We start from the raw sequence: 22,824 nt of genomic DNA, 5'->3' as shown, positions 1-22,824 counted from the left end.
TGACGGCATTCGGCAATTATTTGGCCATTGTCCAAGGTAACATGAAGCCCCAACTTAATCTGGTGGAGTGATTCATGGCAAGCAATGGGAGGGCTTCATAGCACTCCTTAGATGTAAGAGGCCACATGGATCGTGTCAGTGGCCACAAAAGCATCACAACCCCACATTAAGCTACCACCTGTCTGAAGAACCTTAGAAGACCCAAAGAGCCTGACTTAATCCTGCTATTACGACCTCATGTTCCAGTGACTCAGGACAGTGAGAACAGATGCCAAGAGCAGCAGGAGCCGATCCAGGCCCTGCCAGGAATAGGACTAGAGAATGTCCCCCAGTCCATGTGAGCAGAGGTAGCCTTCCCACCTTGACACCACTGATCCCTCAAGGGACCTCCCACCCTCTGTGCCCATGATGAATGGCTCACACCACGCTGGGGTCTGTCATAGTGTCACCGAGGCTGGGAAAGGATATGTGGACCAAGGCCCCGACCTACCACCCCAGCCCAGAAGCAGTAAGATGGGAGTCAGTTCCTCCTCTTTAGGTCCTCTACAGTTGATTGGCAGCTGGACAGCACTGCTGGGGACATGCCATCTCATAGGACTAGTCTTGCATCTTGTGGCTGGGAGTCTGTCCTGACTGGGCTGACAGAGAGATGCCCACTAAGGGTCTGGAGTGGGCACATGAGCAATACCAGGGTGGTCCCAGGGAAGGAGGCCTGCTTCCCAAGGAAGAGGAGAAGGGGGCCTTCCTTTTGCTGGGGTTGCTGCAGCAAAGCGCCCAGCTGGCAAGGAGAAGGGCTGCTTTCTTGGTTCAGAGGGAAATAAGACCAAGGAGCTGTCCAGAAGTGACCAGGACCTCATGAGCTGGCTGCAGGGTTGTCTGGCCAGGCTATGTCAGTTACGGCAGAGGCTACAGTCCAGCTCACAGCACCTTTGGTGATGTTGGGGATGTGAGCGGATCCTGCGGTATGGGTGGAGAGAGTGTGAGGGTCCCAGGCCTCTATGGGCACCCCGCAACGGCTGCCACCTTGGTGGGTGGGACTTCACATCATTTGCACTGGTCCAAGTTGCTGTCAGGAGTCCTTGCCTGGCCAGCAGCCTCCTCACTGTGCCACAGCCCGTAACCGAAGTAGATGGTGAAGCCTGTGGGTAGAGGAGATCAGAGGTTAAAGAAAGTAGGCAGGACTGCCAGACCCAGACTGGCTTAGGAGCCACAAGGGGCTGCCCAGGCAGACTCCAACACCCTGAAACGCAACACAGGGCTCCAGATATGAAGTAGCCAAAGTCATTGTCCTGCTTCCACTGTGTCAAAGCTATGTGGAGTGGCCACATGCTGTCCTCCCTGAGCAGCAGGATGCCAGGCTGTTGTCTGCCACTAGGTGGCCTCAGAGTACCAGAGACGCTTCCTTCCCAGAGGGCAGGTAGGTACTCTGCCTACATTGGCCTACTGGTTTGGGGGGAGTTTGTTTTGTTTTGTTTTAGTTTAGTTTTGTTTTGTTTTGTTTTTTTCTTTTAGACATAAGAAACCTTTAGACTGAAGACAGTCAACACCAGGAAATGTAGTGAGCATAGGCTGCAGAGGACTGAGCTGGCATCCAGGGCTCCCACATCTGCAGTGGTATTTGTTTGGAGCCGCCCACAAGTCTCAGGGCCACCTGAGCAACCTACACAGGAATGCAGTCCCGAAGGACTCCACTGCCTGGAGTCCAGGAAATGACTTCACACTCTACCACACAGGCATCTCTGTAGGGATGTCGGGAATACGCATCCACACACCAAGCAATGGACCCTAGTGGGCTGTGGGCAGCTCTTAGATTTTAAAGCAAATGAGGAACTTTTCCTAGAATGACAAAGAAAAGGCAGAAGGTGCTACTCAGAGGTCCCAGTGTCCTAGGGTTGAAATGCTTGTCAAGGGCATGGCACCAATACACATCAAGGCTAGTCCCCCAGGCTGTCAGCATCACAACCCAGGAAATGAATGCAAAGGACTAAAACCAGCTCCTACAGCCCCAAGGTTAGATGCCTGGAGTGGGGGGATGGGGTGAGGCTCACATCATCAGCCCTAGTAAAGGCTGGCCAGCACCCAAGTAGGCAACCCCAGACTAAAATGTACCTAGACCCCCAAGTAGTGTCAAGCACTCATTTTCTGTCAGGAACAAGCATTCTGTCAGCCCATCAAAAGCCTCCCATCACATGATGCCCTGCTAGTAGAAGTACTCTGAAGAGCCCAGAGCCCACAAAGACCAGGTGCTGGCCAAGCAGATATAGCCTAGACTTTCTGTCTAGGTAACTGGTGCTTTATGAATAACTAGCCTTCATACCTCACACTTTCTAAACGTCAAGATCAAACCTGGTGAGATACTGTCTTGGGCAAGAGCCCATTGAAAGTTTCTAAAGAGGAAGGCGGTCTTACAACATACCAAGAGTTCAGTGCTGTTTTAGAACAAGCCACTGACTACTTGTGTTTCTTTATGTTAGCATAGGTGAAGGAGGCAGGTTCTGCACCATTAACTATCCAGCTAAGAAGCAGGAGGGAGAATTAGTGACCCTACATAAGAGATTCCAAGAGCAGATCCTGAGCGTGTGCCATTCAGCGAGACCCATGCCTCACATACCTATCAGCATCCACACTGCAAACCGGACCCATGTGCCCTGATCCAGCTGCATCATGAGATAGACGTTCACGAAGATGCTCAAGATAGGCAGTACGGGGACAAAGGGTACCTGCAGAGACACAAGGCAGTTTCAGATCTAATGAGGGTGGCAAACTCAACAGTCTTCTCCAAACAGAATTGCCCACACATCCTAGGATATTTGTCCTAGAAGACAAATATCCATTTTATTCCCAAGGTTAAACTGTGTTACTATTATTTGACAACTGCAAATGCCTTGGTCACCTTCAACACTAAGCAGTACCATGACATCAGGACATTTAATAAGAGGCCCTTGGAGACACACTAACTGAGGACCAGGGACACAGAGAGGCTCCTGTTTCTAGAGACAAGCCCTGACTTAGCAAGACATTCTGTGCTCCAAGGGTCCCTGAGCTTAGCTGGCAAGAGCTACCTCCAACCCCTGTCATTCCCAGGTCTGGCCCAGCAAAAAAAAAAAGACTCAGCTTCCCAGCAGAAAAGCAATGCCTGTGACCCATCAGTATATTCTCTACAGGTCTGCCAAGCTGCTCACCTTAAATGAGAGCTTGGTCTTGCTCTCAGGCTGCCTCCAGATGATGCCTGTCACCAGCATGCAAAGGAGGACTGACCCTGTCATCACAAAGACTGCCCACAGTGTCCCTTCAGCCAGAGCCTCTCTTGCGAGCACAGCCAAAATGCACACGATGATGATAAGAACAGCTAAAAGAGAGAAAAACAAGAGTGGGGTAGAATCCCCATATATATCACATATCTCCCCAAATCCCCTGTGCCTGAGTCATAAATTAAATGACAATGAAAAGCTGGTGTCACTCATCTACTCCCCCACCCCAACCCTGCTCTCATCCCTATGGACCAGAAACCACACAACATCAAGAAGCCAGACTCCAAGGAAAAAGGGACGTCTTACCTAGAAGGCTCGCTGAAACATTCACAATTAGCCCTGAGAATTTGGATGGCTCCATATTCTTGGGTAAGAGAATGGTTTTCAGAGAAAACTTCTCAGCAACTGGCAAAAAGCCTGTCTGGGAGTCACTGGCACTGACCAGCTCATTCTGGTCTACTTGATCTAACTCATCGGTGGTTCTGGCCATCTGGTATACCAGATTAGGTTGTTCTGGCTGGTACCTGTAAAGACATGCCCACAGCATGAGTGCTGTTATCTGCTCCTGTTTCCATTCCCATCCCCACATGAAGGTTTGCCACCTTCTCAAGCACCAGTACACACAGTGAATAGACATATATGCAGGCAAAATACTCATGCACATAAAATATAATAATAAACAATAAAATGAAATAATAAAAGCAAATCTAAATAAAATTGCAGGTGGGTATCAATGAGTTCAAGGCCAGCATGCTCTACAGAGCTAGTTCTAGGACAGCCAGGATTATACAGAGAAACCCTGCCTCAAAAACCCAAGAAAAAAGATAAAAAAAAGACATACACACACACCTTTAATCCTAGCACTTAGGAGGAAGAGGCAGGCAGATCTCTTATGAATTTGAGGCCAGCCTGGTCTACAAGTGAGTTTCAGACAGCCAAGGCTGTTACACAGATTAACACTGCCCATGCCCCACCCCAAAAAGAAAAATCAGTTTAAGTTCTCAATGAGCCTTCATTGAGGGGACATGGGACATAAATGAGTAGAATAGTGCAGTATCTACCAATACAAGAACAAAGGACAGATCAAGTTCTTCCTTCTCAGGGCCAATATTCAACCTTGGTGCCTTCACTTCGGGTAGAACAATAATAGGGAAACCATTGGAAAGTGGTCCAATGAAATGTTCCAGAGAGCTTCTCTTGATCAAGGAAGTAGCAGTGGCCCTTGAATGTGCCAATGTTAGGGCACTTCTCACCAAATAATTGTTGCCCATAGTTCAAAGTGAAGACAAAGACAAGAAGCAGTAACACTGGCATCCCACTTGCTGTAGGAAGCTGGAGAGTCATGGACTACAGGCTGATGGATGGGTGGGCTCTGTCTGCATGACCAAACTGGATGAAGTTATTCTAAAACTCTTAAGTGCCTTAGAGTAACTACAGAGCCAGTCATACCTGTGGCATGACTTCCAAGACACAAGCTACCCACAGATGAAGCACGCATTCACATGACGTGGTTTTTTTGCCTTCCCAACCAACCTTACTGGTTCTCACTAGCTTTTTAAAAGCAGAATATCTTTTAAATTGTTTTGCAGATGATCAGTTCCAAGCACAAGCAGAGTGTGCAATGAGATAGCTACCTGTTCTTCCCATATGCCCACAAATACATGGTGATTTGACCAATTAAGAAAGTAGGTGGAGCTCAAAGAACATGTTGATGTTGAGCCCCTAGAATTGAATAGGGGTCCATGAACTTGCTTGAACTGAGCCTGAAAAGTCACTAATAGGAACCAGTCCAAGTTTTATGGAAACTGGGTGCTGGGAAAATGAAGCTATTTGCCTTGTAAGGAGAAATACCTGAAAAGAAGGACACTCTGGCTGGGTGACTGTTGTAGAATATTATTTTGGGACATGTTACATTTGTCTTTATGCTGTGGAACAATTGTTTAGTGATGCAAAGATGTGTTGCATTCCTTTATGTTGCATTTGTTTGACTCTGTGAGCTTTACTTTGCCTGTCTGAAACACCTGATTGGTGGACAAACAACAGTCATTGTGAACACATGTTCTCATGACAAAGGCCACCTCATCCTTAGACCTCCCTGTTCCTCCACATCCAAGGAAAAATGAAGCCCAGGCATGTGCTCTGGGAGCTCTGGGTGGGTGAGACACCACAGGGCCAAGCTCCTGTAACTCTAAAGCCTTCAAAAGATACATAATTAGAACCCAGTGTTCCTGAAAACTACACCACACCATGTCATGAGGTTCACTCCCAAGCGACAGTACAAGCAGGCTACAGAAGCACCATACAGACCTGGTTTCATAGGCCTGAGATTCTTCTGATGTAATCTAGGGATAGCCCCCAGGATCAACAACTGGGTCATCTGAAGTCATTGCCCTAAGCCTTCTAAATTTCAGATCCCAGACTCAGATTGCTGTTGCGAACTTGTCTTTGACCTTCTGATATTTAGCCAGAGAAACAGAGGACATGATAGGAGGAAGTAGCTCATGAGCCAGGAGGGGGCCTGGCACATGGATGAGACAAGATGACAAAACAGGGGAGGAGGGTTGTACCATTGACCACATCCCACCTTCTACTCAGCAGCCTTCCAACTGAGCTAATACGACCTGAAAATTATACCTTATAAACTTATCAACCATTTGTCAGAACTGTTAAAAAAACAGCCATAATAGGACTGTTTAATATTTAACATTTGTCGTGAAACCCAGGAAAGCCATACATACCTTAAGACCAACACACAGGCAGCCACCAAAGAGTAAGCCAGGAGAGTGCCAATAGACATGAGGTCTACCAGGTCCTTCAGTTCAAAGAGGAAGGCCATCACAGCTGGGAAAAAGACAGACATTAGGGTTATAAGTGGTCCTCTGCCCACTCCTATAGTTAAAACCACCACACATCTGTAATTTGGGATACTCCCAGCCCCACCCCCACACAACCTGTCCAGGAGAAAGACATTGCTCAGTTGAAGACAGGCTCAAGGTTGAAAGCATTCTCAAGAAATAATAGAGATAGTTAACACTGAAATTTGCATAAAGGGCACTGGAGAGATGGCTCAGTGGTTAAGAACACTAACTGGCCTGCCAGAGGTCCTGAATTCAATTCCCAGCAACCACATGGTGGCTCACAACCATCTGTAATGAGATCTGGTGCCTTCTTCTGGCCTGCAGAGATACATGCAAACAGAACACTGTATACATAACAAATAAATATTTAAAATATTTAAAAAGAATACTTTTTTTAAAGATAATCTTTCAAGCCAACCCAGCACTACAGATGAATACTGTAAGTAGCAAGTTCAGCTAAGGTTATATAGCTAGGGGATGGAAGAACCAGGATCTGCATTCTTACAACTCTGACCCCACTGTGACTTCTTCCACATGTTGGTGACTCATAGACAGCCACATCCACATGTCCATCTGTACATCTATCTTCCACCCATTCATCTTCCTACATCTATAGCCATCCACCCACCCACCCATCCACCCAGCCTTCCTCCATCCATCTATCCATCTTCCATCTGCTCATGTCTTTCTTCCATCTCTGCAGCTTGCACCATCCATTCTTCCACCCACCATTTTTTTCTCCACCCACTCATCCTTCCTTCTTCCACCTATCTGTACTCTATTCACACATGCGTGTATGGCCATACCACCCCGAACGTGCCTGGTCTTGTCCATTCACACATGTGTCTATCCATCCTTGTTCCACACACACTCTAGTTATCCATCCAGGCAGCCATCCATCCTTCCTCCCCCATCCACCATTCATCCAGCCATTCATCCTCCTCCATCCTCCATCCAGCCATCTAGCACTGATGTGCCAATCACTAAAGTTCTAGGTACCCAGCCTTGAAGAGGACAGACCACAGTGTCTGCCCTCCTAAAGTATCATCTAAAGATACATGTCTCAGGAGATGATGGTGATGGGAGGCCTGCTCTAGGAAGACTCACAGGAGATCCTACTCTAGACAGGTAAGTAGAGAAAACAGTTAGAAGTTCAAAGTTATCCCTAAATGGTACTATCCCTGTCACCAAACAAACCTTGCCACCCTGCTACCCAACTTCAGCCTTTAGAAGAATGGAACATACATTCTTGAGGTCTGGGCCTGTGGTAGAGCACTGGTCTAGTATATACAAGATCTGGTGGTATGATAAACATGTGTTTATTTAAAAATCCCCTGTGTCTATTTATGTCAGTGGATAATGTCAATTTTCCCATTTAAAAAATAATGTGGCAAGCTCTACTTTGGGATATTTTTCAAATCACATGCAAATCAATACAAATTAAAGCAGGACTATGAAACTATCCATTTCCCACACACATCTTTTGAAGCCCCACCAGATCAATGCAAGCCAAGCAAATTTAAATTGATGATAAATGATTAGATTAGAGAAGCGGTGGAGGCCTTCCATATAATTGGAATACCTTCCAACAGCACATGCCACCCTCGTCTCCATTCTTGCGCACAGGAAAACCCAAACTGCTATTATGCCAGGTGATTCTAGAATACCAAATGTTAATCCCACCAAAGGGGGGAAATGACAAACCCTTGGTTTGGCAAGTGGTGTGTCCTTTACAGCCACCTGAAAGATCATAGTTTGACCTCCATTTGTGAGTACAGCAAGGAAACTACATCAAATTATGTGGGAATTGAACAAAGTCCTGGGGTCAGTCACTGGGGTCTATGGGTCACATTGTGACCTGGTGATTACACTACTATTGTGATTACACACAGAACTATTGGTAAACAATTTTAAATTTGTTTTCTTTTTTTTTAATACAATAATAGTCACAAAACTAAAACACTTTACTTAAGGTATAAATACTAATAAAACTAGTAACACTAGTTCATTTAAGATGGCCAGTTGTCAGCCGGGTGATGGTGCCTTTAATCTCAGCACTAGGGGGTGGGGGTGGGGCAGAAACAGGCAGATCTCTGTGAGTTGGAGGGCAGCCTGGTCTACATAGTGAGTTCCAGTGAGTCAAGGCTACACAGAGAAACCTTGTCTCAAAACAAAAAACAAAACAAAATAAAAACAACAACAGCAACAAAAAAAAAAAGGCAGACAGATAGATAACTAGATAGATAGATGGATAGATAGACAGACAGACAGATAGATATGGTTGATTGTCTTACTTGTAGTCATTTGACAAGACACTGAGATACCAATTGTATGGTATCCTGGGTCCTTCTGGATCAAAAACAGACCCAGTGCTAGTCGGATCCTGCAAGGAACTGCTGCTAGCATGAACACAAACAGAAATCAAGAGCAGCTCTGCCCTCCCGGGTAGGACCCTGGGCCTCTCCAGGCCACCACTTCTCTAGCTGGACAATAGACTCTAACTTCAGTCATGAAAGGAATAACAGACTGCAGGACACATGGCAGCATTCACGTGGTCTTCCTCCAGGTCCCCCACACAATCATATGGCTCAAAGGTCCTTTAGTTTACCTAGTTCATCTATCACAGCTGCACTCTCGAGGATGAACATGATGGCAGAAGAAAACTTCCTGGGTCTACCACTATTTGAGGGCAAAGAGCAAACCTCTACATGTGCCCCCTGGGAAAGAGAAGGTGAAGGTTGACAAAACGACTGTGAGGGACATTCATGCTCCAGGGAATCAATAAGCTAAGATGCATGGACACAAGACTTGCTGATGTTTACCCAAAAGTGCTTTTGGCTTGGATTATGCAAGAGGCCAGCCTCCCAAATTCTACATAAGGAAACACTAGCCAGGGACCATGGGTGGGTTTGAAGGAATGATTGTGTGTGTGTGTGAGCTCGACCACAGTAAGAGTTAAACTCTTAAGAATAATTCCACCCCATCCTCTATAAACCTGCCTTCTTTGTCTTTCATCAAATGTACAGCTATCTAGGACTGGAGAGACAGCTCAGCAGTTAAGAGAATTGGTTGCTATTTTAGAGGACACAAGTTCAGATCCCAGTACCCACATGTTGGCTCACAATCATCTGTAGCTCCAGTTCTGGGGGATCTGATGCCCTCTTCTGGCTTCCACGGGCACCAGTCACACACTGGGTGCACATATATACAAGCAAGACACCCATACGTGTACATTAAATTTAAAAAGAATTTTTAAAAATGCAGTTATCTTTCAATGAACCCAGTTCTGAGTGTAAAAAGCTACAGTTTCAAAAGCTCTAATGGATGAGTTGTGGCTTTTCACAATTTACACAGACAGGTAAACTTCAAGACGCCTCCCTAGGAATGCTGACTTAGTTGTTCAAACAGCAACACCAGAAGTAAATTCCAATCTTTACCAGCAATGGCGCCTGAGGTCAGTGTAGCAATTACTGGTGTTTTAGTCCTCTCATTGACTCTGGCCAAATATTTAAACAGTAGTCCGTCTTCGGCCATGGCGTAGATAACTCGGGGCATGGGAAACATGGAGCCTAGAAGACTGGGTAAGAAAAGGGCAAAACATATGAGTAGAAACATGTCACTGGCAAGCAAGGCCTCAGAAGACCCAGGCATGACCAAGGAGATGTGAGTGCCCTCAGCAAAATCTCCTCCCGCCACAATGCTTGGCATCCAGTGGCACCCAGGGCTCTATGACTCAGTGCCTCACAAAGCTCACAGTGTCGGTGTGAGACCAATGGACAGACGAGGGGCACCTAACAGAAAGGATCGTGCAATCCTAGGGCAACATCCATGCGGGAGCTCTTACATTTATGTCTTCAGTCATTTCTGGCTAAAGCCAAGCATTAGCAAACACTTCCTGTTTATACAGGCTAGTGGGGAAGCAGTGTGTGTGTGTGTGTGTGTGTGTGTGTGTGTGTGTGTGTATGCACACATATGTGTGTGCTTGTGTGTATGTGCATGCACAAGTGCCTGTATGTGCATATGCACATGTGTGCATATGCTCGAGGGTATGCCTATGTGCACATATTTGTATGCATGCATGTGTGTGCGTGTGTGTTGGGGTCTCATTAAAAAGGCACCCACTCCTTTACTCAAAGGAGCTTCTGCATTACAGCCAAATCCAAGGCCAACGCCACAGCCATCAAAAAGGGGACGTGGTTGAGAGGCAGAGTCAGGAGCAAGAAGCTAGTTCCTTGCCAAATATCACCTACAAAATTAGGTCCTGTTTCTTTTCAAAAGTACCTAGTTTCGCTTTCTGTAAATTGTTTACCTGTGTCAACTACAGTATGAAAATACTAATGGAAAGTTCCAGAAATATGCGATTGATAGTTTTATCTTTTTAAAATATCAGTACATAATGTATCCATTAAACCCTTACCTACTGGTGTCAAGCTTACTGTGAGAAATTTATATAGGGTTTGGAACGATCTATTGTTTCAGGAATCCAATGTAGGTCCCAGAATGTAGTACCCCATGGATAAAGGGGAACACCCGTATTAATAGCACAAATAACTGATAGCAACAAAATGTACAAGCCACACCATCGGTGTTGGAGTGCTGCGGTTGGAAGGACCAGGAAGCTGTTCTCACCTAGCAGAGAGTGCGCAGAGGGAGCCGACAGCCACTGCATACTTAGCTCCTTCCCAGCCACTGTACTTGAAGGCACCAGGCAGTGGGCTATCGGTGTCCAGGCAGGAGTAAGGCATCATGAGCGTGAGGGCTGCGGACACACCGAAGTAAGCTACGAAGCAAATGAGGAGGGACGCCACGATGCCCACGGGAATGGCCTTCTGGGGGTTCTTGACTTCTTCACCTGGAAGCAACAGGTGTCAGTCAGTGAGGGAAAGAGCAAGAGGCATCACATCCTCAACATAACCGCAGTGAAGCTCATGCCCCACAGGGCTCAGCCTGCAGGAACCGGGGTCTTCTGACCTTCCCATGACCCACCACACAACCGCAGCCTGGGCGGGTGTTCCTGACATTTCTATCACCGGTCAGCTAAGTAAGGGAGAGGCTTGTTTCCTTTGGCTGAGAAGCTGCGAGGCTCAAGGGAACACAATCTGCCAGGATGTTGTCATTACAATGTCCTGGATGTACAGATATGAAATCAGGCTGCAGCCACACTGTCATTGTCCCACTCTAATGACAGAGCCCTGCTTATGCTAATGATGTAATTTCCTGTCAGGGCATGCTCCTAGGGGATAAAGGAAGGCGACAGAGAGAGTGAGATCAGCAGGAAACAACAAATCTACAGTTACTCCCGTGGGACCAGCACAGCAAGTGGAACGTGCCAATAGGGAAGGAATCACTGGTAGTGTCTGCAAAGGGGCAGCCCCCCCCCCCCGGAGGAAAGCCCTCATACCTGTGGTGGCAATGCAGTCAAAGCCCACAAAGGCATAAAAGCAGGTCGCTGCCCCTGACAGGACGCCAGAGAATCCAAAGGGCATGAACCCTCCCTCGCCATGCTTCACATTTGTGTCACTACAGAAAAGAAAACGCAAAGATTAAAACACCTGCTGCACAGTTTCAGTTTGGGGACAGCGCTGCTCCCAAGAAAACACACAGCGGTAAAGTCTCTCTCTGGGTCCCAGGCCCCAGGCCTCCAGTGAGAGCACTCAGTGGGTAGCAGGCCTCTTCTCCCCCTCCCCTCCCCCCCCCCCCGCCCCCGTCAGGCTGGGAGCCCCAAGGGCACACACTATTAACCCTTCCAGAAGCATTTTCTATGTCTAGACTTTGACAGGGAGAGGCAGGAGTCTGATGGGACACAGACACGCTTTAACACTGTGTCTGCTGCCTTCCCATTCTCTTCCCCAGAAAGCTGTCAGCTGGGGACACCATCTGTGACCCAGGCCCTGTATGCACCAGGAGCTTAAGTCTAAAACCGGGTATTTCTTTTAATTAATTATTAAAAAACAATGATTTTTCATTTTACATACCAAGCCCAGTTCCCCCTACCTCTCCTTCTCCCATCCCCCCCACATCCACTCCTCAGAGGGGGTGAGGTCTTCCTTAGGGAGTCAACAAAGTCTGGCATACCAAGTTGAGGCAGGACCAAGCCCCTCCCCTCTTAAAACAGATATTTCTAAAGGAGTAAAAGTTTTACACAAGCAAACTGATTTTCATTCAACCGAAGCATTCCTGAAGCACTCATGTGTGTGTGTGTGGGGGGGGGGTGGTGGCTGCAGGTAAAGAGTGGGTGTCGCCACTAAAGGCTTGCTTTGAAAAAGAATCAGGCAGGAGCCCCTGGGGAGAGCCTGTACATAAGAAGAAGTGCCACATCCAACTATTAAATGAGAGGGGAGAAGACTGGACCCCAGAGAAGAGCAAAGGGGTACTCATGTGGACCGAGCAGATAAATAACCAAAAACAGAGGAAAGGGCTTGCTGAAGAGGAGACAAAGGGAAGCACTTGACAGGCCGTCCTGACGTGTAACAAGGGCTCACAGCCTTCCCCAACTGATGGAGTGAGCGCAAAACCATGGGTGAGGATAAACCACTCCACAGAGTCTGTGCCACACTTTTCCTTAGACCCCACCCAACACAGAAGTCAGGCCTCCAGGCTCCTGTTCTGACTTCCCTCATGGATGAACTGTGACCTGGAAGTGTAAACCAAACAAATCCTCTGCTGGAGGGCCTCTGTGTGGTGATGGGGTAGGGAGGGGGATGTAGGGCTGTCACCAAGGGACAAGCAAATTCACACATGACTACACAAGGCTAATGTGAGAAATGTAAACCTATAGCTGGCAAAAGGAAAATGAATAAGCACATTAAACAAGGCCATTTGGAGACTTCAATAAAATGGAAGAGCCAGCTAGGCTCCAGGCCTGTAGACCTCTGCTCCTAAAGTGGCGGGTTCCCTGTGGCCTGGCAGTCCCTCTGGTCTTCAAATGGACTTAAAGCCCCACCCAGACAACAAATGCTACCTTGTCTGGGAGGTCAGTGCTGCTGTATAAACCATCCCTAAGGTGGCCAATGCAAGAGTGACTGGGAAGTGCCATGACTGTTGATAGGCCATGCAATCTGCAAAAACAACCTTAAACCTCAGCTGGCCACCAGGAAACAAGGAAAGCCCTCTGTGTTTCACACCTGCCTGTAAATAGCAGCCAATGAAAAGTTCCAAAGTCTACTGTGGAACTTCAAAGTGTATTTTGAGTTGGCTTCTCTCCACCTTAAATTCATGCGGACCAATAAATTTGGAGTAAATATAACTAACTCCAGAATGTTTGGCAATGAGGGAGTAAAAGTCCTCATTGCTCCATAGTAGAATTTAGGATGGGAAAAGATACTTGTATTTGAATCGACAATTATAGGATGGTAGTACCAAGGAGTTTTGTGTATCTGATTCAACATTTTCCTGTTTCCCTTGTAGTAGTAACACAGGCTAGACACCTGGGCTGTAGCCAGTGACCAGTGTGGTATGTGACTGCTCAGATTCTTAGCATAGGCCAGCATTTCTCAGCCTCCCCTGTAGGTACACGTGGCTATTCCCTGGATTCTGGTAGAGGGAATGAAGATGGGAGTAGAGGGATGGGCTGGGGTGGGGATGTAGAAGAGGTGTTCCAGGCCAATCTTCAGATACCTTGGGCATACCCTGTTTGTATCTTATTCTATTTCCCCTTCTGGAAAATCTGAGGTATGCTCACACACCCAGTCCAGATAAGAGGCCAACAAAAGCTGTCATCAAGCAGGACAGAACAAATGAAGACATCTGAGGTTCCCAGATGGGTAGCCACTACCATAAAAAGTCACGGTGTCTCACAAAGGTCCCTTCATCATAGCAATTTGAGCATTAGCCTTAATGAAAATAGAATCACATACAACTTCTGTTATGTATCCTAAGACACCAAGAATCACCTGAAAATTTGACTAAGAAGATTAAAGTGGCCTAATGATTTGGCTTGTTTCCTAAATAATTAGAGTTTGTTGAAGACAGCATAGAAGTGTGGTGGCTTATACCTTTAGTCCCAGCACTTGGTAGGAAAAGCAGGTGGATTTCTATGAGTTGGAGGCCAGACAGATCTACCCAGTTAATAAATACATTAATCAATTAATTTTTAAAATAAAACTTCTTAACTACTTCACTGGAAAAAAAACAAAGCCCTTTTACAAAGTAAGTTAAAATCATGTCATATTTAAAGGTATGTGCTACCTTATGAAATGCATTGCCCAATACCTGTATAGGATCTGAAATACCAAAAACAGAGAACTGTCACATGCCAATGGGGCACACAAAATAAACTCACTTGTTCCCACAGAGAGGGCTTGATCTATTCAAGAAGTCTTCTTCCTTGAGCTGCCAGTTTTTAATGGACCCTTTCACGAATCCCGACACCATGATGAAGCATAACACCAGAACATTGATACAGGTGAAGATTTTGTTGACCATGGCTGATTCTTTCACACCAAGTGTTAACAATCCTAAGAAAAGGCACACACAGAGTATCATGTAGGTGTGTTAGCCAAACACCACACACCTGTTTTATTCATTCAGGGACAGGGAACAAGAAGATGGAGGGGAGGAAGAAGTCAATGGGCATGGGACATCCAAGGATCTCTGTGAGCCCCGGGGAACACGCTGAACTGTCTGGAGCTCTAGGACAATGGAGTGCTCACACTCAGGGGTCTGAGGATGCTACTTTGGTTCACTAAAGCCCTGCAGAAGTCTGGGCCATGGCACTCACCTTCCACAAAGAGCAAGCCCTTGGCCTTGATCCACACACCAAGCAGGGGAAAGATATTTCAAGGAAGTTAAAGGGACTTTATTCTTTCTGGGGAAATGTCACTTGGTTCAACTTCTTGGTAGAACGAGCATTTTCTGGATGAGGAATGCTGAAGATTGACTTGGCAACACTAGGCATGACAGTAGTGACAATTCCTTGTATTCTAGGAACTGGTAGCATATGTGGTCCTACTCATACTTAGTAGATATAAAAGAGTACACACTCGTGTGCGTGTGTGCACACACACACACACACACACAAAAGCGAGCTCATGTAATAAAATTTTATTTCACTAGGTGGTACTATTGGGAGGCAAAGAGCTTTCAGGAGGTAGGGAATGCTGTGAGACCTTTAGGTCATGGGGGCGTCCCTTGAAGGGAATTGTAGATTATAAGGCAGGATGGGGATGGATGGGATCCCTTCCTTTCTTTCTCTGTCCAGTCATGAATGAACAGTTTGGCTCAGCCTTATGCTCCCATCACAACATTCTGCCACAACACAGGCCTGAAAGGCCTGAAGCCACAAACACCATGAGCCTAAATAAACCTTTGTTCTTGATACGATGTGAACTCAGGCATTTGTTCCAGTCATAGAAAGACTGTTAACATATGGCTAAATCGTGATGGATCTGAAAGGGGGGTAGTGTCACCCAGGAACCAACCTTCCCATGGCCTTCCCATGGGCAACTTCCATGCCTCTCTAAGAAAAGCCACGGAACACATCAGATGACTTTTGATCTAGTAACTTCTCAGAGGGGAAGATGCCACTATGCTCCAATGTATCCTTTTCTTTAGTGTCCCTAACTCATGTGTTTATGAAAATAAAAAATCTAACTATAGTTGTACAAACATCTTTTCTGATACATGTTTCTGCCAGCTGAACCAAAAATACTGTCAAGGCCGGCCTGGGTGAGATGACTTCAATTATGCAGCATAGAAGGAGAGGTATGCTGCTGTCGCGATTCACCCAAGACCTTATAACTTCTACTGTGTGATGAGAACTGCCTATGTAGAAGCCCTGTGTGTGTCTAGGAAATGCTCAGTGGAGGAAGACATTCACCTGAACATCAGAGACACAGACCTAAGTGGCTAGCAGGGAACTGCCACTGGCTATGTCCTGCAGTATTCAGCAACCACACTTATGTATCCAGAGGGTGTTTTCGTGGTTGTGAAATGCAAGCAAAACCACCCAATACGCCTTAGAAAGTCCAGGCATACATCCCTCTTCCAGAGGGAGCTCACTGCCCCACATTTTCCTGGCAGAAAAACTACTAGTTTCTTACCCGAAAGGTCATCCCCCATTGAGTCAAAAGGACAAAGAGCCTTCAGTACTAACAAAACCTCACCACAGAACTCAGCAGCTATTACAACAGGCCAACCCTGGGATGAGCTGTAAGCAATTGTTGGAACAGGAGTAAACCAAGCTGTCCATATCTATTATAAAAGAAACCAAAGAAATGGGGAGGGGTAGTGCACCAGAGAGAAAAGGTAAGAAAGCGAGTGGGCTGGAGGTTTGCTTGCTAGAAAAAGCACTGGCCACGTATGGTGAGGCTATGGGTTCCATCCCCAGTACTGCCAGTAAATGAATGAACACCTAAGTAAACGGAAGGAAAAAAAAAGTAATCTTACAACAGGAGTTCTACCCATTGCCCCAACACAAGGTTTTTGTCAAAATCAGGTTTTACCTGTTAAGATGAGAATTATAATCACAGCTAATATGTCAGGGTTCTGGGCCAGTACCCCAGGGGCATTCAGGGACATGTGTTTCCGTGAGAACTCTCCAATGGGTTTGCCAATGAGCTCGTCAAAAGTCGCACTCCAGGCTCTCGCCACGCTCGAAGTACCTGGCCACAAAACACATGATGACGATTAGAGAATGGTGGTTAACGAAAGTTCCCTCATCAAATTTGATGTTATGGCACCCATGCAGGGTCATAGACAGACAGCATGTTACCATCTAGGGGCAGGAGCTGAGTCCCAACAGATGCTACATCAGAATGGGTGGCAGCAGGTATCCATGCCCTAAGAACTCATCTCAAAGGTGACTGACACCATTTCAGGGCCAAGCCCACCACTCAACCCTGGTCGTCCAGCCTGACACTTTGTACCTGAGCTCAGGGGCCAGGGTACACCCCAGAGTGCAGGACCATGGTGAAGGCGCCCATCATCCTACCTCCATGTGCTAGTCCCAAGTCCCCCAGCTACAGAGAACACTCAAAGGGGCTGTACCCCAACAGGTGGCAGGAATGGCTGCTCCCTCGCCCCCTTTCTCCTCTTATACCGAAGCCCCACCCCCACCCCCGCCTCTCCATCGCTGTTTGTCAAGGTCACTGGAAAGCCAGTGTCTGGCATTTTCCTTTCATTTCAGGGGGTCTTGCCCATGGCTATGGTCCAAATTACCCACAGAACACAGAGGAGTTCACACAAAGATTCAACTTCATTATTTGCTCTCGTGCTAAATGTTTTTCCAACAACTCAAAAATTTAACTTCATTTTCCATCCGGCTGTTAGGAATTCTGTCCATGAAGGCCACGAGACTAATGAAGAAAAATGGTCTGTCTGCCTTGCGTGCTCAAAGAAGCAGGCTTGCTGCAGTGACGGTCCAGACCCCACCCTGCTGGACACCCTAGTCTTTCTTCCCAGGCCACGCTGTTCGCATGTCAGAATCAGGGCTTTCAAATACATAACTATAAACACATTCTTAAAACTGCAAAGCCCTCCTCCCTCAGTAGCTAAGGCTGAGCACAGATTTCCAGACCCTTTCTGTGACTCTTCCACAGGCAAGTGGCACCACTCCAGGAAAGACTATTATTTTGTTGTTCTAACAGCAGCAAACACTTCAAGCTCACTGTTGTTTTATGCCCAGGTAAACCGCCTGGAAATGTACCAGCCCATTTACAAAAGCTTCATTCCCACCGAGAAGCGTAGGTATGTGAGAGTCATCTGTGGTTACAAGTCGGAAGGCTGCACAGGAAAAGAAATATTATGAATTTTATGAATTTTACATTAGAACCATTAGAGCAAGCTCCGCTGGCTCACAGACACTGTAGTGCTAGGAGAGAGAAGAACCACCCACCGGACACCTGAGCATTCTGTCTGATAACCTAAGGAGGTGGTTATGGCATCCCCCATGCTGACATGATCAGGGAGTCCCTGAAGGTGGCTCACCGGACCACTTCCAGGTTTCCTTGTGGAAATGGACTGAGATTTCACGGGTGGTTGTGTTTAATGCTAATACTCGGAGAAGTATATGAAGAAAGGCTGGGTGATGCAGGATGCCCCTCTGTATGCTGTGAATACGTTTTATTACTATTGGTTAATAAAGAAGTTGATTTGACCAATACCCTGGCAGAACAGAGCCAGCAGGGAAATTCAAACAGAGACATGGAGAGAAAGAAGGGGGAGTCAGGGAGTAACCAAGGAGTGCCAGGGAGGCAGGATCCCCAGGCATTACTGGTAAGTGAAAGTCATGTGGAGATATACAAATCAATAGAAATGGGGTAATAATTAAGAAAGATCTAGCCAGTAAGAAGCCTAAGCCAATGGCCAAACAATTATAAATAGATGTTAAGTCTCAGAGTGGTTATTTCATAATGGCTATGGGGACCCAACTGGGTGGAGAAAAACTGGTCCAGTGGGACTAAGACTAGATGGAGAAAATCTCAATAGCTAGGTAGGATGGAGGACCAGAGTGAACAAAGGTTTTAAAGTAGGCAGAAATTTTGCTCTAGATGTTCTGCCCCTTAAATATTTCAAGGGAAAGGAATTGTGGCTATGTCTATAATTGCACAAAGTAATTATTTATGAAAAACAACAGATATGATCTAAATAGTGCAGAAGGACATTGGGTAAAGTTATTCTAGACTTATAAACCTATATACACCATGATACACAGTCAGTAGGAATATTGCCATGAAGAAACCATCATGACATTTGACTTATAAAGGGATTAAATATATATATGTGTGTGTATATACACACACATATATATTTAGGGGTTGGGATTATAACTTACTGGAAGGACATATGTCTAGCATACGAAAGGTTCTGAGTTAGATCCCTCTGCATCTCTATTCAATGTTAACTTGTTAACAATGGGATGCCCCTAACTGTTCAGACAGTATCACACACCTCCAGTGAAATGGCCAGAATGAAGCAATACCCAGTAAATATCAGGCTGGTGTTTCTCTGTTTCTGTTCTTTGTGTTTTTCTCTGCTTCCCTAAGCATTGTCTACCATGATATATTCACTGTAATAATTGGGGGACGGGTGCTAACAAAAACAAAACTACATTTTAAAATTACAATTATCCCATCAGCCATATATTCATTGAATTAACAGGGATTGTCACAGTTGGCCTGGCTTGGTCCCTGCTTATGGGTGCTGAGCTGGTTAGCTTTTTGTCAACTTCATGCAAGTTGGGGTCATCTGGGAAGAAATAGCCTTAACTGAAGGGTCACTTCCACCAGAATGACCCATAGGTGAGGCTTCAGGCCTTTTTCATGATTAATGATTGATGTGGGAGGGATGAGCTGACTATGGGTGCCAGCCACGGGTTGCAGAAGAGAGTGAGCTGAGTAACCATGAGAGAAAGCCAGTAAGCAGCACTCTTTCATGGTCCTGCCTCCTGGTTCCTACTCTGACTTCCCTTGCTGTAGAATAATCCTTCTGTACACTGTAGAGATGTGTTGCTCTCACTTTGTTAATAAAACTCTCATTGGCCAATAGATAGCTAGGCAGGATTTTCAGGGCAGAGAGAATGCTGGGAGAAGGAAGACCTAGTCAGAGGAGATGGAGGAGTTGGGAGCCAGACTCGAAGAAGCAACATGAGGTAAATGAGCCTTGAGCAGCATATAGATTAATAGAAATGGGTTAATTTAAGTTGTAAGAGCTGACTGGAAACAAGCCTAAGCTATTGGCTGATCATTTACAATTAATAAGTCTCTGCGTGGTTATTTGGGAATGTAATCTGTAAGCTGAGATAAACTCTTTCATCCCCAAATTGCTTTTGGTGTTGTGTTTATCACAGCAAGAGAAAGCAAACTCATCGAACAGATGCAAAATGAGAGAAGTCACAACAGTGACTCCTAAAGACACCTTAGTCCCTGCTGAAAGTCAGAGGCACACAAACAGTAGTCAGGCTGGAGGGTCCCTGGAAACATACCAAGTCAGTCTCTGAGGAGAGGAGAGCAGAGCATCCCTAACAAATAGAGGTCAGAAGACAAATGCTGCAGGCTGGAGGGGACCAGAACACGTACCAATGATGTAGGAGAGAATCAGGTTCCAACCGGTGATGAAGGCCCAGAGCTCCCCCACTGTCACGTAGCTGTAGAGGTAGGCTGAACCCGTCTTGGGGACACGAGCACCAAACTCTCCGTAGCACAGGCCAGCCAACACTGAAGCCAGGGCAGCAATCAGGAAGGAGATGACGATGGCGGGACCAGCATCCTCACGGGCCACTGCACCAGCCAAAACGTAGACACCTGCACCCAAGGTGCTGCCCACCCCAAGAGCTACCAGGTCAAAGGTGTTGAGGCAGCGGGACAGCCGGCTCTCCTCCCTGCTGCAGTCCACCACCTTCCGACGCAGCATCTGCTGGCCCAGGCCAAGCAGGTTTTTGCAACCCATTGTGCTGAGCAAACCTGTCAGAAAAGAGAAAGAAATGGTGTTTGGTTCAGTCACCACCACGTGTTATACCAGCAAACCTCACTTTGTTGCAGGATGGAACACAGGGATGAAACCCTTTTTAAAGCTATTACTACTAAGATGTTTTCAGGTTCTCATTCCACCAACAGTCAGATTCCATGAGGACAGTCTTGGGACTTTCCAAGACGGACAGAAACCCATGGTTGCTCTGCCCCAGGTGTGACAGCTAACTGGGAACACAGACAGTGAGTGGCACTGTTCCCAACCTCAGCTGTGATGCAGCAGGACAAACAAGATGTAATTTCAAGTACACTGTATTATAATGAAATGCAAACCCAACTGTAGTGTAATTGCTAAAACACCTAAGTCTTGAGCAATACAATACTCTCTAGCTCAGCGGTTCTTAACCTGTGGGTCAAGACATCCTGCATATCAGATATACATTACAATTCATAAATATAGTGAAAATATAGTTATAAAGTAGCAATGCAACATGAGGAACTGTATTAAAGCGTGACAGCCTTAGGACTGCTCTAGGCCATGGGATCTACCCCTACAATGAATCAATAATCACAAATAACAGAAGAAACTGGGCATAGGATTCATGAGAAGTCTGAACTATCTTCACCATTTTTCTCTAAATAGAAAGCTGTTTTCAGGTGAAGAGTTTAAGTTAACAATAGTCGGTGTGTACAGAGAAGCCACCAGAACAACTTTGGGTTCAAAACAACTACAGTTATTTTTTTTTTTCACCATTCATTTTTCTTCTTTATCATCAGTCTTCTGTTGATCTAATTTAGGTCCACAATGAAGTCACTGATAAACAAAATAGTCCCAGGTCTGGAAAAGTCTACCTCTAGCCATCCACAGCACTGTATCACCTGCCTGTCTCTGTGCCACCCCTGACACACACACACACACACACACACACACACACACACACACACACACACACACACACACACACCCCACTACAGGCTCCAGGCCACTAAGTGACTGTGGCTGCTTCTTCCTGGTATTTTACCTGCCAGCTCCATAGAATAATCAAAACCCATAAAATGTCCATTTAGACCTGGGAATTCCCCTGTTATATAGATGAGGAAAAGTAAATTGTAACTAAGGTCAAACAAGGTTGCAAGGCATCTGGAATCCTGGCAACCCTACAGGGTGGGAAGGAAGTGACAGCCCCTGACACCTAGGTGGGGGCAGAGTCTCAAGGAAATGATAGACAGGTCACCGAGAGAGAAAAATCCCATAACCCCAGAGTTTGTAACCCATGTAAGAGAGTTCTATGGCTTTCCAGTGTTTACACAAGGAAGGGACTATTTTTGGACATATCCACACCAGGTGCAGATGCTGGGGGCGTTTCTGTTAAGTGGGCAGCGTGCCTGGGAAGTAGGGAGCTTCCTGAACATCACGACAAGGCTGTGGGTGCCAAGAGAAGCAGGAAGTACTGAGCCCTGATACTGCTGGATACCGGGGGCACATGCATGAAATCAACCAGTGAACAGGTACTTGGGATGGATGTTGACAGGGAAGGTTCAGCTTTGATAAGCCACTGAAAAGAGCATTGCAGCCCTAGGGGTGGAACTCAGTGCTGGAATGCTTGCCTAGGATGCATGTTGCCTCGCACTCCAGCCCTGGTAAAAATTACAGCAACTTCTCCATATTGTCTCTTGAGAACCATACTCCAGTAATAGACTTCTGAACCTCAAGGTAGAAAGTGAACTCAGAGACCTCAGACTAGGACAAAATGGCACTTTTGGACATGCCTGGGTGTGAAATAAGTTAGGTACAGACATACCTGTGTCTCCACCAGCACGGACAGGACACCAGTGAACACCCACTCTGAGAACCAACTCACTGATGTTGAAGGGACTTCCAAACCACCTTCAGACTGAAGACCATTAACCAGATACACAAATCTTGGTTTCCAGGCATCACATGAAGAGGGCGAGACAGTGTAACCACAGGGCTGCAGCTCACATTCCGCCAAACACACGTGTGCGTGCACGCACACACACACACACGCACACACACACACACACACACAGGCTCTCTGCCATTGGTACAGCCCTTGGTGACAGGGAAGTGAGAGGGGGCACAGCTGGGAACCAAGGCTGTGCCAGGTGCTGTGAGCTGCTGCTGAGGACAGTTAGGTGTCCATTTCTGCCTCGTGGGATGAGAGGAAACGTGACACTAAATCACTACGCCCAGGGTTTATTTTAAGAAGTTCCCTTTGTGTCTCTTCAGAGATATTTAAAAACTCTCAAAAAAAACATGTCATCGGTAGTTTCTATACATTGGTCTAC

At 46.4% G+C, this 22,824-nt stretch overlaps 1 protein-coding gene across 3 annotated transcripts in view; it reads right to left on the bottom strand.

Moving 5' to 3' along the window:
- The window catches only part of Slc7a1 (solute carrier family 7 member 1), a 66,723-nt gene continuing 43,899 nt past the window's right edge, over positions 1-22,824 (bottom strand). For 2 of the 3 annotated variants that reach the window (XM_051205166.1, XM_051205165.1), the window contains 11 exons: positions 20,125-20,508; positions 16,552-16,710; positions 14,391-14,565; positions 11,511-11,629; positions 10,739-10,961; positions 9,547-9,686; positions 5,990-6,092; positions 3,558-3,775; positions 3,183-3,349; positions 2,612-2,720; positions 1-1,139 (listed from right to left, as the gene is read on the bottom strand). In XM_051205166.1, coding sequence (XP_051061123.1) covers positions 1,045-1,139; positions 2,612-2,720; positions 3,183-3,349; positions 3,558-3,775; positions 5,990-6,092; positions 9,547-9,686; positions 10,739-10,961; positions 11,511-11,629; positions 14,391-14,565; positions 16,552-16,710; positions 20,125-20,494 — 1,878 coding nt within the window. In that variant the 5' untranslated portion in view covers positions 20,495-20,508 and the 3' untranslated portion in view covers positions 1-1,044. Of the gene's footprint in view, positions 1,140-2,611; positions 2,721-3,182; positions 3,350-3,557; positions 3,776-5,989; positions 6,093-9,546; positions 9,687-10,738; positions 10,962-11,510; positions 11,630-14,390; positions 14,566-16,551; positions 16,711-20,124; positions 20,509-22,316; positions 22,438-22,824 lie in introns of all 3 variants that reach the window. The other variant, XM_051205168.1, reaches the window with a different exon arrangement.

The sequence above is a fragment of the Phodopus roborovskii genome, unplaced genomic scaffold (genome assembly GCF_943737965.1).
Source record: "Phodopus roborovskii unplaced genomic scaffold, PHOROB, whole genome shotgun sequence".
NCBI classification, from domain to species: domain Eukaryota; kingdom Metazoa; phylum Chordata; class Mammalia; order Rodentia; family Cricetidae; genus Phodopus; species Phodopus roborovskii.
This window is presented reverse-complemented; position numbering and strand designations above follow the sequence as displayed.